At 35.1% G+C, this 17,609-nt stretch overlaps 2 protein-coding genes across 2 annotated transcripts; one reads left to right on the top strand and one right to left on the bottom strand.

Moving 5' to 3' along the window:
* Positions 1–6,533: 6,533 nt before the first annotated feature.
* Positions 6,534–8,199, top strand: LOC133325891 (alkaline phosphatase 4). Its single transcript, XM_061534590.1, has 3 exons — positions 6,534–6,735; positions 6,801–7,484; positions 7,549–8,199. Exons 1-3 carry the CDS (start codon positions 6,619–6,621, stop codon positions 8,197–8,199), a joined length of 1,452 nt encoding a protein of 483 aa, XP_061390574.1. The 5' UTR covers positions 6,534–6,618.
* Positions 8,200–11,837: 3,638 nt separating this feature from the next.
* On the bottom strand, positions 11,838–15,744 carry LOC133325893 (uncharacterized). Its single transcript, XM_061534593.1, has 3 exons — positions 15,634–15,744; positions 15,388–15,534; positions 11,838–12,398 (listed from the first exon to the last, which is right to left on the bottom strand). The coding sequence occupies exons 2-3, from the start codon at positions 15,506–15,508 to the stop codon at positions 11,851–11,853; spliced, it is 669 nt and encodes a 222-aa protein (XP_061390577.1). The 5' UTR covers positions 15,509–15,534; positions 15,634–15,744; the 3' UTR covers positions 11,838–11,850.
* Positions 15,745–17,609: the final 1,865 nt, after the last annotated feature.

Raw genomic sequence — 17,609 nt, 5'->3', positions numbered from 1 at the left:
TTTCGTCCGATTTGATGCAAATGGTCCATCAAAGTCGCTAAATATCTTTCGATTTGCACGAATTTTGGCATAACGTACTGAATTAAGTCTAGAATGATGTCTGCCAAGTTTCGTGAAAATAGGTCAAGATTTAGATATAGCTCCCATATATAGTTTCGTCCGATTTCATGTAAATGGTGCACCAAAGTCCCTATATATCCTTCGATTTGCACGAAACTTGGCATATCGTACTTAATTGAGCCTAGAATGATGTCGGCCATGTTTCGTGAAAATCGGTCCAGATTTAGATATAGCTCCCTTTTATTATAGATTGATTTTAAGTAATTGACGTACTAAGGAACCAATAGGAACAAAACGTTCTGAAATTAGTATAACCTAACCTGTGACAATTTTTTTTGAAATCGCTCAATATTTGGATAGAGCTTCCATATATATTTTCGCCCGATTTCAAGTAAATTGGGCATCAAACTCCTCATGTTAGTCAGATTAACATCAAATTTTGCACAACTTACAAAATTGAGCATAGAATTACGTAGTACGTTTTCTAGAAGTGCAGACATAGCCCAACGGATGACCTATTTATATTTGTTTGAAGTCGATTGACATACTTTATGGATAGATCTAGGTAGATTCACATTTAGATAAATAGCACATTTTTTTTCATCCAATTTTATGTTATAGCCCTGTTTAATATACCCATAGTGGTGAAGGGTATCATATAGTCGGCCCCGTCCGACATTACTACTTTCCTTACTGGTTTATCAATGACTTGTGGGGAGGTTCCAGGAGAATTTGTCCTATAGACCCCATCTTAAAATGGAAAAAGTGTGACAAAGTGCAATCAATCGATGAAATCGTAAACTCCATACGTTGGATATTGGATTTACAAGTTTTAAAAATTATAACCCTTTGTGGGGGAGGTTCAAAAAGGAGTGGATTATTGGTTCCTACGACCTCGTACCTTCGGACTTCCTGCAAGTTTGAATGATATTTGGATTGTAATAGATTATATTTACCAAATGTCAAAATGTTGACTCTTTGTGGAGGGCATTTTTAAATCAAATCCAAATTGTCTGAAACGGATTTGATCCAAAGAAACTTGTGATTTAGACAATAATTAGCCATAATGAGGTTTTACCCCTTTTCAGATGCCAATTATCGGGCGGAACACTATTATGGGTTCATTAAACAAAATTGCTCTTCGATTTCACTGTGCAACAAGATTTTGGGGGTGGAATATAAGCCTTTGAAAATCCAAAATAGTTTGTATTTTAGATACCGAACATAATATTTTGATCACATGAATTGATATGGGTATTATATATTCCTATCCCCATGAAGGTTGCGTTCTGGCCCAGCACAGGATCTGAAATATTTCCAAATTCTCTGTTAATATTAAGAGGACAAACCGAAGAATATATCTTCAGAAAAAAGTATGGTTGCAATAATGTGTGTTCCTTCGTATATCAAATGCTTTGAGCTATTTGAGCACAAATTCCAGGAATTAACAGTAAAATCTATCAATCAATTACCCCAAAGTTCTGGGGTCAACATTCGATGAAAATCAGGAACAAACTTATCAAATATCCGCATCTAACATAAACTTCATTTAGAAAGAAAGGCCAAACTGTGAAAGGCCAACGCATGTTTACCACAAATTCTTCCCGAACATTGCACTAAGAAGAGTGACATGCTGCTTCCACGTTACTACAATATTCCACTTGTATGGCCAACTCCGATACAACCAAGAATATGCCATAAGCAGCTCTAGATTCTCCACTATATTCAAACATCATAAGCTATTTAAAGAGAATGGGTTCCAAAATGGAACCCAATATAAAAACTCGGAGAAAATTAAAAAAAAAAAAATAAATACTAAAGGGCTGGGAACTTTAATATTCAATTTTCTGAACATTAAAGTTTTGTGATTCATATAAAAACACGGACAGTTCAGAAATGTTGGGATCCGGATAAGTCTACCTCGAAAAAATCTTATTATTTTTCATAATCTAGAATTTGTTTTTCTGTACCAGGATCGAGTAAAATTTGAAAAGGACAAATAAAAATAAAAATATAGATTTCTTGTCTTTGAGGATCCTTCCTGAAGTGGCGAACGACATTTTTGTAGAATATGTGGATGTCAAAGAATCTCATTTTGTGGTATTTAGTTTACGGTTCAAAAAAGGAGTCATGTTATAAAGAGGATATGTTTGGAAAACGATAGTAGAAATAACCTTCTGAAAATTAAGTCTCAGTGGAAATTCGAAGCCAATTGGGTTGTAAGGAGCTATTTTCCAATTTATACAGTATAACTTATCAGTGAATATCAACATTAATAATATCAATCAGGTCATTAATGTTAAGTTCCTAAATAAAATTCACATGGAATGGTGTACGGTATTTTGATATACCCTTCCGATTACCATTATTTTATTTAATATTTACCCATATAAGAAAGTTTTTTTCCAAACCTACTTTGTTAGGGAAATCCGAATCCGTAAACAACATTTTCAAATTTTGTGTTTACATAAACAGCTCCATATTTCCTACTCGAAAATACCGGTCTAACTGTGTATTCTATAAAAAATAATACAAATTTCTAACTATACCGGCAAATAGTTAGTCAATCAACTTGCTAATATTTAAATTAGTTTGTTTTGTGAATTTATAAAGAATTCACTTGCCAATAGAGAACAAAAACAACAAAAAGAAACGTTTAATGAATGTCACGTTGCAGACGAACGCCAAACAAATTCAAACACAAAAATTTACAAAACAACAAAAAATAATAATAAAAGTGTTAAAGTTAAATGTACAGGTTTAACTAATTACATGTTTTATTGTTCCAGCAGCATTGTAAATAGTTAACAAATAAATGGTAATGACATTTGGGAAATAATTAACATGTTGTCACGTGGATAAATACAAATATATATATATAATAGTTAGAATTAAGGTATTAAATTGAAAAATTCCCCTTAGGGGAATTTGGTTTGCCTCAAAATCATTTGTGTAATAAATTTCTGAATGGGGATTTAAATTGATTGATTGAAAGATTAAACAAGCCAGAGAAGTGTTATTTTGCATTAATGCATTTTAATTCGTATTCCAATTAAAAGGTTGAAAAGAATTCAATCATAAATAATTTAGAAAAAATCACCGAACTATTAACATAAATTAATTCATATTCCAATCACGTTTTTGTACTCTACACAATATTGAGGGTGGAGAATTAAATACGAACAGGAAAAAAATTACAAAAAATTAATGCACAATGAACTTGTCAGACAAAATTGTCAAAAAATTAGCAATGCTCAGCCGAAATATGACGTACTATCAGATTACCTTCGCGGAAGCAGTAACATTCAGGCATGTTTACGATGTAATCGCATTATTCAAAACTAGATAACAGCTGAGGAATTAAATGTACAACAACAATCTATTAAAAACATATAAAAAATGTCAGTCGGTGTGGGGAGGTATCAGTAAAAGTGGCACCCATTTTCGGATTGAGGGAGGGTTTGGTAAAGATATTACGATGTGCATTCAATGGATCAAATCAGATACTCCATATTCAATTTACAAGTTTTGGATTTCATCTTCGGGCTGGTTTAATAAAAATATTCGCTAGAAATTGGATTTACAATGAGATTGGTACCAGAAAGGGTGGACCTATTGGCCTCATTTTCCCACATGTTAAAAATAGCACCCATAGAAAAAATAGCACCCATTTTCGCTATTTTGAAAATGTTAGCTAAAGTTGGTAACATTAAGATGGCCCAAGTTTTATGGTAGACCCCATTTAACGGGTATTTTGATTAATTTGGACAGAAACTAAGTAGATAATCTCTCAACCAAAATATTGGCACAAGTTACGGGGTATAGTCCATATAACTGTAACATGTTTCGGTATTTTGAATAGTTTGGGCACATTCTGCAATCAAATTAGAAGTCATTTTATATTTTGGTTTCGCTTTATGGTAGAACATTTTCTACTTAAATATTTTTTCTTCTAAAAATATGACTAAACCCCATATAACTGTACCCCTCAATATTCGGTATTTATAAGATTTTGGTCGAATTTTCAAACAAATTGGGTTCTCATTGAGTGGCAAAACTTCCCAGCGAAAATGTTGAAGACTTTGAGTCCTAACCCAATGGGACATAGGCCCAATATAAATGTTTCGATTGATTTTAAATATTTTTGAATATCGACCCGACATTTTAACTTGTGACAAACATTCTACAGTAGTTTATAACCGAACCGAAAATCATATATTGATCAGATGAATCGATATGGGTATAATATGGTTCGATTCCATTGAGGGTTGGGTTCTGGCCCAGGACTTTTTAGATTATCTGATAATATGTTGCAAAATTTGTATTGTTCCGCTTATCCTAAAGTTTCTGCAGAGCTGATTCGAGTTATTTGAGCATAAATTGCTCTGTCCACAATTCCGACCATCAATTGCATCAATATTCTAGGGGCAACATTCGATTAAAATCTTTAACAAATTTATCAAATCTCTGCACCTTAGCTAAACTTTTTATTGAAAAGTAAATTAACAAAACGAACACACCATAAGAAGCCCTAGATTCTCTACTAGATCTATAAATTCTAAGGTTACTATAAGAGGAAAAGTATAGAAATGGAACACAATATAATAATTGCCCGGAGAAAATTAAATACCGAATAACAGACACTTAGGTTTGAAAGCTGAGCTAGAATCCTAAACGTACCGAAAATTAAGCGGTAACTTTGTATTAGAGCCATATAAAAACATGGACCTTTTATCCGTTAGAAATCTGGACATTGACCTAATTCAAAATAGTTTTGCAAAAATGTTTCCCAACTTCGCTTCGGTAGGAAAATTGGACTATATCTTCAAAAATACAGAAAATCGGGTGGGACCTTCTTTATATGAGGACCTTTCAAAACATGTACCTAAATATAAAATGTTCTGGAAATATGTTTTGCAAACCTCCATACTTCTGGAATGTCAAATTTTAGGAATTTTGGTGAAAAAAATGTGGATAAAATCATTAGATTACTGAATATTGGAAGGGACCTCTATGTAGGACCTATGTTTCTCAACATGAAGCGGGTATGCGACAAGATCTTCAAAATACATAAAATCGGCAAGACCTTCTTTATATGAGGACCTTTCAAAACAGAAAATATTCAGGGAAAAGTGTTTTGCCCTCTCCTTGAATCCGGAATGACAAATTTCAGGAATTTTGATGGGAAAATGCGGCTAAAACCATCATTGATTCCTATATACCAAAGATTGGGCAGGACCATTGTACAATGCCTAAACCAATACATGATCCTACATCGAAAAATGTCTGAAAATATACATTTCATAATGTTCACCAACCACCATAAACCCGCTCGGTTGCAAGATGCGGCTAAATGTTCAAAATGCAGAAAATCGGTCCACCACAAGATCTTCAAAATAAATAAAATCGGCAAGACCTTCTTTATATGAGGACCTTTCAAAATAGAAAATATTCTGGAAAAGTGTTTTGCCCTCTCCTTGAATCCGGAATGACAAATTTCAGGAATTTTGATGGGAAAATGCGGCTAAAACCATCATACCGAAAATTGGGCCCATTGTACAATGCCTAAACCAATACATGATCCTACATCGAAAAATGTCTGAAAATATACGTTTCAAAATGTTCACCAACCTCCATGAACCCGATCGGTTGGAAGATACGGCTAAATGTTCAAAATGCAGAAAATCAGTCGGACCTTCTTTATATGAGGCCCTGCCAAAACTTGGACATAAATAGATTATGTTCTGGAAAAAATATTTTGCCCCCTACTTGAATCGGAAATGTCAAATTTTAAAACCTTCAGAATTCCGAAATCGAATAGGACCTATGCTAAAACATGGACCTATGTACATGAAAAAAATTCTGAAAATATACTTTTTAAAATGTTTCTCAAACTCCATAAACCCGCGTCGGTTGGCTATAGCCGATATGATCTTTAAAATGCCGAAAATGAGGCAGGACCTTTATGTGAGGATCGGTAAAAACTTTCAAAAATGTAAATAGAAAATTTTCTACACCATCCGCCATGTCAAATTGCAGGTTTTTGGAGGGAAATGTGGTTAAGAGCATCAGAATATCAAAAATTGGGCGGGGTTTTCTGCAGGACCTACAAATGTTAAAACTTGGACCTATATTGAAAAATGTATGAAAATAAAGTTTTCAACATCCACGAAACTGTAGAGGCAAATTACAGTCAGTTCGGTTGGACAATTCGGATACAATTTTGAAAATATCGAAAAGAGGTCGGGACCTTTATATGTCAATACTTGAACACAAAATAACAACTTTCTGACAAAATGTTTTGCAAACTGAAGCAACTTTGGGGTGGTACAGTTATGTGGAACTATTATTATATGTTCTGATTTCATTCACATTTTTTTTAATTTCCTGACATTATTTTATCGAGTCCTTTATAATTGGTTCATTTTTTCAGATGCCCAATTCTGGTACAATGTGGCCCGCAAACAGCTGGAGAAGACCATCAAGAATGCCCAGAAAAATCAAGAAAATGGTTTCAAGCGTAAAGCCAAAAATATCATCATATTTGTGGGTGATGGTATGGGTCTGACCACCATTACGGCGGGACGTATCTACAAGGGACAGTATTTGAAGCATGGCTATGGTGAAGAAGAGAAATTGGCATTTGATGAATTTCCCTATACCGGATTGGCAAAGGTATCAAACTTTTTTTAATAAATTTAAAATTTGAAGAATTTAATAATTCCCCCTAACTCTTCTAGACCTACAATGTCGACAAACAAGTACCCGATTCCGCTGGTACAGCCACGGCCATGTTCTGCGGTACCAAGACCGACTACGGTGCAATCGGTATGGACACCACCCGTTCTAAGACAAATTCCAAACAAGGACGTCTTACCTCAATTATGGACTGGGCTCAAGCGGAAGGCAAACGTACCGGTATTGTCACAACCACACGAATTACACATGCCACACCCGCTGCCACATATGCCCGCATCTATCATCGTGATTGGGAATGTGATACAAAAGTGCCATTGGAATCGCAAGGAATTCATACCGACATTGCCAGGCAGCTATTTGAAAATGCACCCGGTAATAAATTCAATGTTATTATGGGTGGTGGTCTCAAGCCAACGGGTGCTACAAATGCCAATGAAAAGATAACCACACCCTGGGAAGGTGATACTGAAAATATTTGTGCTCGTGGTGATGGCTTGAATTTACCCAAGAAATGGTTGGAGAATGGCAAGGCCATGAATGAGAAACGTGAATTTGTTCAAACGATTAAGGATTTGGATGAGGTGGATTTGAAAGAAGTTGATCGTTTGTTGGGTTTGTTCCGTAACAATCATATCACCTATGCCATTGGCAAGGAAGAGGGAGAACCATCTCTGAAAGAAATGACAGAGGCTGCTATTGAAGTTTTGCAGCGAGAAGATTCAAATGTAAGTTTGGGAGATACGCACACAAACATCAACAAATAATTAATTAAAAATCTTCTTCTTTCAGGGTTTTGTTCTCATGGTCGAAGGTGGTCGCATTGATCAAGGTCATCATCAAAATTATGCCCATGCTGCCCTCCACGAGGTCTATGAATTTGATCAGGCCATTGAAGCTGCCTTGGAAAACACCAATGCCAATGAAACCCTCATTCTAGTCACAGCTGATCACTCGCATTCCGTCACCCTGAACGGCTATCCTAAACGTGGCAATGACATTTTAGGTTTTGCCAACAAAAAGGCAGATCCCATGGTCTATGAAACCATTATGTATGCCAATGGTCCCGGTTTCTATGATCATATCGCAAATGATACAGTGGCGGTGTCACAAAATCCTCTTCATTTCTGGAAAAATTTAACCACCCTTACGGTGGAACAACGTCAGTCACCAACTTATCGCCATATGGCTACAGTGCCACTTAAAGATGAATCTCATGGTGGTGAAGATGTTATTGTCTTTGCCAATGGCCCCGGGGCAAGTTTGGTCCGTGGTGTTTTTGAGCAAAACTATTTGGCCTATATTATGAGCTATGCCGGTTGTATGGGACCGGCAAAGGATTTCGATGGAACTTGCCGAAATAGTTCCTCATCTATTGCTGCGGCAACCACAATGCCATTGATCGTAGTTTTGGCTGTGTTTTTAGTGAAACTTTTTAATTAGTTTTTATGTTTTAAGTTTTTATTTGTTGATTGTTATTTGTAATTAAAAGATGCTTTCCTAGTTGTATATATGATTAATTTTAATTAAACATAAATAAAATTGTATAAATTTTGAACTATAGAGAATTTTTATTAAAAATATTTTTTTAAGAAATATCATAGGGTGTATTTTTTAAAGAATATTTTTTCAAACCAACAACACAAGGGTTGGATTTTTTAAAGGACCATCAAAAGGCGTGGATTTTTTAAAGAATATTTTTTTCAAGGACCAACATCAAGACGTGGATTTTTTAAAGAATATTTTTTTCAAGGACCAACATCAAGGCGTGGATTTTTTAAAGAATATTTTTTTCAAGGACCAACATCAAGGCGTGGATTTTTTAAAGAATATTTTTTTCAAGGACCAACATCAAGGCGTGGATTTTTTAAAGAATATTTTTTTCAAGGACCAACATCAAGGCGTGGATTTTTTAAAGAATATTTTTTTCAAGGACCAACATCAAGGCGTGGATTTTTTAAAGAATATTTTTTTCAAGGACCAACATCAAGGCGTGGATTTTTTAAAGAATATTTTTTTCAAGGACCAACATCAAGGCGTGGATTTTTTAAAGAATATTTTTTTCAAGGACCAACATCAAGGCGTGGATTTTTTAAAGAATATTTTTTTCAAGGACCAACATCAAGGCGTGGATTTTTTAAAGAATATTTTTTTCAAGGACCAACATCAAGGCGTGGATTTTTTAAAGAATATTTTTTTCAAGGACCAACATCAAGGCGTGGATTTTTTAAAGAATATTTTTTTCAAGGACCAACATCAAGGCGTGGATTTTTTAAAGAATATTTTTTTCAAGGACCAACATCAAGGCGTGGATTTGTATACCCTTCACCACACTGTGGTACAGGGTATTATGTCTTTGTGCATATGTTTGTAACAGGCAAAAATAATCGAGATAGACCCATGGTTCCTTTTGAGAATATGCATAGAATCACTTTTTGAGTCGATTTACGCATGTCCTTCCGTCTGTCCGTCCATGTATTTTTGTCGGTCGCATTTATGATCCGAATTGGATGAAATTTGGCACAGCTCATTTGTTTGGCCCGAGGACGAACCCTATTGAAATTGCAAAAAATCGGTTCAGATTTCGATATAGCTCCCATATATATCTACGTCCGATTTAAGGTAAATGGTGTACCAAAGTCCCTATATATCTTTCGATTTGCACGAAATTTGGAATAGCGTAGTGAATTAAGTCTAGAATGAGTGTGCAAAGTTTCGGGAAAATCGGTGCAGATTTAGATATTGCTCCCATATATATATTTTCACCCGATATTAGGTAAATAGTCCACTAAAGTAACTGGAAATCTTTTGATTTGCACGGATTTTGGCATAGCGTACTGAATTAGGTCTAAAATTATGTGTGCAAAGTTTCGTGAAAATCGGTTCAGATTTAGATATAGCTCCCATATATAGTTTCGCCCGATTTTAGGTAAATAGTCAACTAAAGTCCCTATATATCTTGCGATTTGCACGAAATTTGGCACAGCATAGTGAATTAAGTCTAGAATGAGTGTGCAAAGTTTCGTGAAAATCGGTTCAGATTTAGATATAGCTCCCATATATAGTTTCACCCGATTTTAGGTAAATAGTCCACTTAAGTCTCTAAAATCATTCGATTTGCACGAAATTTGTCATAGCGTACTGAAATAAGTCTAGAATGACGTGTGCAAAGTTTCGTGAGAATCGGTTCAGAATTAGATATAGCTCTTATATATATTTTCTTCCGATTTTATTTAATTGGTGCACCAAAGACCCTATATATCTTTCGATTTGCACGAATTTTGGTATAGGGTACTGAATTAAGTCTAGAATGATGTTGCTAAGCTTCTTAAAAAGATCCATAGCCGATTGAATGTGCTGAAGTAATATAAATTAGTCTCTGGCAAGTTTCCCTGAAATCGGTTCGGATATAGATATATAACAAAAACGCGACGTCTGTTAGGATACATATGTATAATATACCCAAAGTGGTGAAGGGTATCATATAGTCGGCCCAGTCCGACTTTACTTCTTTCCTTACTGGTTTTTTTTTTTCAAGGACCAACACAAGGCGTGCATTTTTTAAAGAATATTTTTCAAGGCCCAACAACAAAAGGCGTGGATTTTTTTGGTCCACATTTTAAGATAGCCCCAATAAAACGACACGGGAGTATGGGCACGTTTTTCAACCGAATTAGCTGTAATTTTTTGAGTTATATTTAGGTAGCGCATCTTCCTACCAATCAATATTGTACCCTTTTTTGTACCCTCCATATAACGATGCCTCCCAAATTTCGGTATTTTGAGGAGTTGGGATCCGGTTTTTTAATTTCCGTTTGCTGTAATTTGCAATTTCAAATTCTCATTAGGTTCCCAATCTCACTACCAAAAATTCTCTTTTCAACGACAGAGGGGTCTACGATCCGAATCGACCCGAGTCTTACTCATCCACATTTTAAGATAGCCCCCATATAACGACACGGGAGTATGGGCACGTTTTTCAACCGAATTAGCTGTAATTTGTTGACTTCTATTTAGGTAGCGTATCTTCCTACCCTAGCGCATCTTGGACCCTTTTTCGGATAGCCTCCATATAACGATGCCTCCCAAATTTCGGTATTTTGAGGGACACGGTTTTTGTAATTTTCGTTTGCTGTAATTTGCAATTTCAAATTCTCATTATGTTCCCAATCTCACTACCAAAAATTCTCTTTTCTTCGAGTCTACGATCCGAATTGACCCGAGTCTTACTCGGCCAACGTCTGTCACCTCAGCCCATTGTGTAAAAGCAATATCAACAACAACCAAAAAATGTACCATTCGTATATAAAAATCCCGAATGATTACAGATATTTTAAATATCCGCCTAATGGTGGAAATATATAACGGTATCACAATTTTCGGTTTCATATACATTTCGGATTCCCATGTTTCCAGAAAATGTTCGACTTTAAATATGTTGATGGGTCTAAAAGAAAAGATAAGCTGAGTCTATATGCTCTGTATTTTGCGGAAATTCATAATGAACCACTGTGTTTGTATTATCCTTATAGATAACCTTTAAAAAGTAATAGTTTCCAAAGAATAGTTCCAAAAGATGAAGATCGAGACTACAAATTGTATATTTACTTAATAACTCCTTTACCTTATAACAAACAATAATAAAAAACACATTTCTTATAAATTATGTATTTTGAAATAATATTTCTTTAATAAATCACTTTTCTAGTTTGCATTTATATCAATCATTTATGTATGTATGTATCGCGTTCACTTTAAGTTTAACTCAAGTCTTAGCCATTCGTACAGTAATTACAACACGGCATTGGTTTTGTTTAAAATAATGAAAAAGAGAAAACAAATAGGAAAAACTAAAGAATGCAACGAAAACATGTCTTTGTGGGAGGTATTATTTTTGTTGTACAACTATTTGTTTAAATAGACTAAAGTAAGAGGCCGTATCCACACAATAGAGCTAAATATATATAATAATTCCACAAATGTATCGACATTGTTTTACATTGCTTATTATGGGAACATTTATTTATTTTTTCTTATTTCTTGTTTTGTTGTTTTTTAGCCTTTAATTTGTTCACTTTCTAAAGGTTCTGTGGGTTATGCCGCTTTGGCCTTGGCAGCAGCTGCTGATGCCTTCGCTGCTTCGGCAGCCTCTTCAGCATCAAGTTTCTTAATACGATTCAAATTAACACAATTACGGAAAGCTGCCACCTCTTCGGCACACTTCAGAGTCTCACCGGGATGAGCACGATAACAGGCAATGACTTGTGCTTTCAAATCTTGACATGGTGGCAGTTGATGAATGGGCGATGCACTGGCAAAACGTTTGCGTACATCTTCCACAGCCGAGGAGTATTCCTTCTCCATAATGGCGTTGGTCTTTTTGAGGGTTTGCTCCAAATTGGCCATACGTTGTTTCCACATGGCGTCGTTTTGTTGCAATTCAATTTCTTTTTGACGACGCATATCACTGGCACTGAATGTTGTGCCAGCTGGAGCAGAATACACCACTGGTGGTGGATTTTGATAGACTATAGTTGGAGCTGGTGGTGCTGGAACTGGTTTAGCTTTGGGTGCCTCATATTTTGGTGGCGATGGTGGTGGAGGTGGTGTTGATGACTGCTGGGCTTTAGCATTTTCTTTTGCTGCAAAATATAAAATGTGTGGAGGAGGTTTTTTCTTCGTTTTATTCTTTAGTGGAAAAAAATACTGCAAAACTTAGACTAATGATGGATGTGTTTGATGGCTTATTATGTTGTGACGAAATGAACCGATATGAATTATTTTTGTTCGTCGCGATGAATGAACTTAAATATATAATGAATTATATTTTCTTAACGTGGACCTTGACTAATGAAAACAAAATGTCTGCTGAACAAAATGCGGATGAAACGAAATTTAGTTTTTACAACAGTTTTGAAAATATGTTTTTTTTTTCTATTTTGTTTTCATGTACTATAAAGTAGGATACCGGGCAATGTACCGTCTACATTTGATTTATTGCTTGCACGACAATAGATAATGTCTGTAACTTTATTAACGTGGGCATAGTCTAATGAAAACAGACTGTCTGCTGAACAAAAGACGATTGAAACGAAATTTATAGTTCTCACAACAGTTCTGAAAATATGCATTTTTTTCTTTTTATGTTCATGTACTATAAAGCGGGATACCGGACAATGTTTCGTGTATATTTAATTTATTGATTGCACGACAATAGATAATGTCTGTTCATTCAGGACTTTTTCAAGAATTATTAGTGTGGACTTTTAAAGGAATGTCAGATTTGCAAGACTCATTTTTTATGAATATCAGATCTCCAAGGCCCAATTTTCAAAGTTTAAAAGGATATCGGAGCTACAAACCTCTATTTATGCATAACTAGGTTGTAAGGGTATTATAGCTTTGTGTGGTTTTGTAACACAGCGAAATATTGGTCATAGACCCATTATTTAATATACCGATAGTCAGATCTCATCTAGCTGATTTAGACATGTGGGTCCGTCTGTCCGTTATAATTTGTAAAGACGATACAAGCCACATTGGGGATGAAATGGACCAAAAACTTTATTATTGTTGTTGTAGCAGCCCAATTGCTTTTACACAATAAACTGAAGTGACAGACGTTGGCCGAGTAAGACTCGGGTCGTTTCGGATCGTAGACCCCTCTGTGGTGGAAACGACTTTATTATTGTCTGTTTTTCTGGCCGTTCTAGAGGCCATAATTATGACCCGAACATCGCGAAATTATACACAGAGAAATTTTACACTATAGAATAAGCATGACAGCTTTGATGAAGATCGGCCAATAATTATCGGGTCAAATGATCCAACCTTTTGTGTATATATTTACTCCTGATAGACTCGAGACGTTAAACCTTTAAATTGATACAAATTATCGCCAATTTATTGTTCTATCTAGTCGAATGTGGGAGTTTTTCTTAAATACGTACAGGAGTTTATGTATTCTGATAGTGTTTAGTATTACCATGTTAGAGGGCAAAAATGAAGCGCTGATGACTAGGAAATTTGCATGATTCCAGTTATGGTCAAGGACGTAGCCTATAATTTTCGATGATGATAAGATATTTCGGGAATGAAACTGAAAAAACTATTATTATCTAGACGCTCTGTCTGTTTGCCTAGTCGCTCTGGACGTCAAGCTGAACAAGCCGAACATCATATATTTTTTATGGGGTAGATGATGTGGCCAACTAGTCAGTATTTAGCGGTTCAAATGAACCAAAACTTTTTTTGTGTAAATTTGATTAAGAAAAGATGCCGCAGTGGAGTTATTGAATCGGTCAAGAGAGTGCAAATATCTCGAAATATTGCCTAGGCTCGGAATATATATCCACAGAAATGTAGTTGTAGTTGTGTAGGGTATCATAGGGTCGGTCCGTCCGAATATAAAGCTCTGCTCACTGGGTTTAAAATGCCGATTCGTTTAAAGGAATACCAGAGCTTTTTGCGTGGATTTTTATACCCTTTATTGATTTATTGCTTTCACGACTGTCAGGTGATAATTCACAAGCATCAGATGTATGGTTAACGATTCGTTCAGGAATGTCCGTCAAAATTACATCTCTAAGATCAAAAGGAATTGTATATCATACGGGGGCCATTTTCCGATCCATAATTGGCAATTTTTTGTACTAAAGATTTGTGAAATCCTGAAATCCTTCAATTACCGAAAATTGGGGACACTGCTATATGGGGATTATATCACAACATTTTTATGTAGAATGCACGCAATGAGACCCAAAAAGGGAGCTATATAAAACATGGTACAATGTTGATACATTTTGGATTTCCTACCCCAATGAGAACTCAGAATAACAAATTACCACCAACTCATTGGAAAAGTGTCCAAAATACCGAACATAAGGAGGTACCATGAGACTACTCCAAAACGTGGACCGATATATTCCATTTCCAATATCAAACGTTGTAGGAGTAGTAATATCTTCCATATTGCTAGTTCTATTGTGATTTCAGGGTTAGTCATTGGTATATCGGCATAGATTTGTTTCTGATCAAATCTGTATGAGTATGACAAATGTAAAATACACTCCACCTTATGATGTTCCTTGATCAGGATAGGAGCAAGAAGATGCAATGTGAACAGTTGCTCACCCATATATACATATGGGTAAATAGAAGGCTCAACAATTTAGAATCTCCGTCAAATTTTTATCATAACGATGTAGCACTGCTAATGTAAATAACAATCTCGGAGCATTGACACTTCACGTACAATTTCCTAAAAACTGGACAACATAAATCGTATTCAATAGTCCTTTGTTATTTATCAAGCCAACAACAACAATCGATTTCTACAAATTATACTCCTCAACATTTTCAGAACCCATGATTATTTTAAATCAGCTACATGACGTCATATAATAACCCTGCTCCCGGAACGAGACATTTGTTTATCCAAAAGACGACAAAAAACATTCGCAAAATAACACACAAATTCTGCATTTTAGTTTCTCGGTTGCATAACCAACAATAATTGCTGTTGTCGTTCGCTTATTTTTGGCTAAAAAGCGTCGGTGACATAGCGTCAATTTGCGAAGCAAATAAGAAAAGCATATTAATGTGACTGGACAATGTGATGCAAGCACTTACCTTGTTTTGAGATGCCCGTCTTTAGACGATTTACAACATCATCGGAGATATCAATAACACCGGCTGGTGTTGGATTGTCCATAGACACTGAACGCGGTTCGGATGAATGTGCTGCTCCCATTTTGTTTGCGGCTCAGTTTTGTATCACTGCAAATTAGATGGGTTTTGCAATTGTAGAAGAGTGGAAAATTAATTCCATGGTGCTTTAAAAAATCGCATGCATCAATTTTTAATAACAAAACAAACCTTTGGAGCTCAGCAGAAATCTCCCGTCTACCAATAAAAAAACTAAACTTTTTTTACCAAAAATCCATCAAACGTGTAGCTGTCAAAGTAACTGTATTATTGTTGTTGACATTTGATAATGAGTGAAATGTTACAGGGTGTCTCAGAGAAAATTGTTTGCACTTTATAGAACATTTGTCAAAAGGGTGATTTAGGTTTTGTGTAGTTATACAAAACAATTACGTCTACGGGCTTAAAAAACTACAAAATGGCGCTGTGAACTACAAAATGTAAGCTTTCGCTTAACTTGACAAGTGTTTTATCTATCGAGCTGGACGAATTTATAGCTTATCATAGAAAACAACAGCCAGCCAGAAGGATTTATAGATATTTTTTAGACGGTGTCTACATATAAGGGCATGGTCCTATAAAGTGGACGAGTTGGAGGAGGAGTTAAATAATAAAAAACCAAAAACCTGTTGCGTAGATTTATTTTATATTTGACAGATGAAGCCACAACGTACACAGTTGTTTTTTTTTATTCACCTCAAATTATTCTGCCTGGTACCATGAATTTGTAACCCAATGAGAACCAAATTAAAGCCAAGACCTCATTCAGACTACTTAATCCACTCGATTTCAAATGCTTATTTGTTTTCATATACGTCACCTAAAAATTGACTTTGTGTTTAAACCATCTAAAACATAGAATAATGGGCATCGTTATATAGGTGCAATCTTAAAAAGTGGACCAATTTTGAAAATTATTGTAGGAATATTTATTAGTCAATGAAAGAATTCAAAGTACCAAATACCAGCCAATTGGGTTAAAAAACCTTTTTGCAGGGTTAGGCTACGTTCAGACTACTAAATCCACTCGATCTCAAATGTCAACTTCATTGCGTATATGTCACTTTAATCCTGTTCATAAATTTAGTGGATTATATTTGACTTATAAGCAATGAAATTGACATTTGAGATCGAGTGGATTTAGAAGTCTGAACGTAGCCTAACCCTGCAAAAAGTTATAATTCTTTCATTTTTCTGTCAAATGACGTTGACACTAATATAACAAAAAAAAAATGTCCATGTGGTTGTTGTATCGTTTGTTGTACAACAACACTTGCTGTTACCTTCTATTATTATACCATGCCCAGTTACGAATGTAATGCTAATCAGTGATGGACTGGATTATATCTGCGATAGTTTATTAAATAGGATAGTGTAATGAAATTTGAAACAGATTGAATTAATAAAGTAGTCCCCTCTCAAAGCCCTCAATTAGTTTAGAACAGGCATGCTTACCCATATACGCTACCGTAACTGAGGGTCGATGGGTAAACACATGTTCTCTTTTTCTCTCTTTATGTCAGTCGTTGTTAATGGTGAATTCTCAGTTACGCTCGCAAACACTTGCTCGCAATTTAATTTTGCCCAACACTGGTTTAGAACATGCCCTATAAATAATGTCGTGCAGGGAGACCAGCTGGATATCAGCTGCCTCTAAAGTTTGCTGTCAAAGACCATTGTTGTGAATTGACTTCCATTATGAAAACGTAAACAAAGGCCAGATGTTTGACATTAGACTTGAGAAAAAACAGCTCACTTTCGTTAGCTGGGTGACCTTATTAATAGGTCTTGGTTTCAGTCTCATTCAACATTTGAGAAAATATTTTCCGATTGAATGCCTTTTGGTCCTTATATAATCCTTCATTTCCAAAAGAAAAATCAGATAGCTTAAATTTTAAAGTCACAATTGATTCGATAAAAATATTTTTTAATAAAAAAAATTGCTTATCTTTTTTACTTACCATGAATTTATAATTATTTTAAAAAGTTATTTATTTTTAATATTGTTTTTATTTTTCTTCTTTTCAGTTTATCATTTCTTTGTTTGTTGTGTTTTATTAGAATCTGTTTTTTCTTTCACATTACTTATTTTTGTTATGTTTTGAAATATTCTTATGGATATTTTCTTGTTTTGTTAATAATCTTTG

Source organism: Musca vetustissima, unplaced genomic scaffold, assembly GCF_032173495.1.
Source record: "Musca vetustissima isolate MV318-11 ecotype Yass unplaced genomic scaffold, APGP_CSIRO_Mvet_v1 utg22496, whole genome shotgun sequence".
NCBI classification, from domain to species: Eukaryota; Metazoa; Arthropoda; class Insecta; order Diptera; family Muscidae; genus Musca; species Musca vetustissima.
The sequence above is the reverse complement of the archived record's forward strand: the minus strand, read 5'-3'. Positions and strand labels throughout refer to the sequence as shown.

What these genes read in the sequence shown, in the direction of transcription:
- LOC133325891 (XM_061534590.1), top strand. Translation starts at nt 6,619, where the DNA reads ATGGGTCTGACCACCATTACGGCGGGACGTATCTACAAGGGACAGTAT. An exon ending in CCTATACCGGATTGGCAAAG is followed by an intron (nt 6,736 to 6,800) that starts GTATCAAACTTT and finishes TAACTCTTCTAG; the next exon opens with ACCTACAATGTCGACAAACA. An exon ending in TGCAGCGAGAAGATTCAAAT is followed by an intron (nt 7,485 to 7,548) that starts GTAAGTTTGGGA and finishes TTCTTCTTTCAG; the next exon opens with GGTTTTGTTCTCATGGTCGA.
- LOC133325893 (XM_061534593.1), bottom strand. Translation starts at nt 15,508, where the DNA reads ATGGGAGCAGCACATTCATCCGAACCGCGTTCAGTGTCTATGGACAAT. An exon ending in GACGGGCATCTCAAAACAAG is followed by an intron (nt 12,399 to 15,387) that starts GTAAGTGCTTGC and finishes TATATTTTGCAG; the next exon opens with CAAAAGAAAATGCTAAAGCC.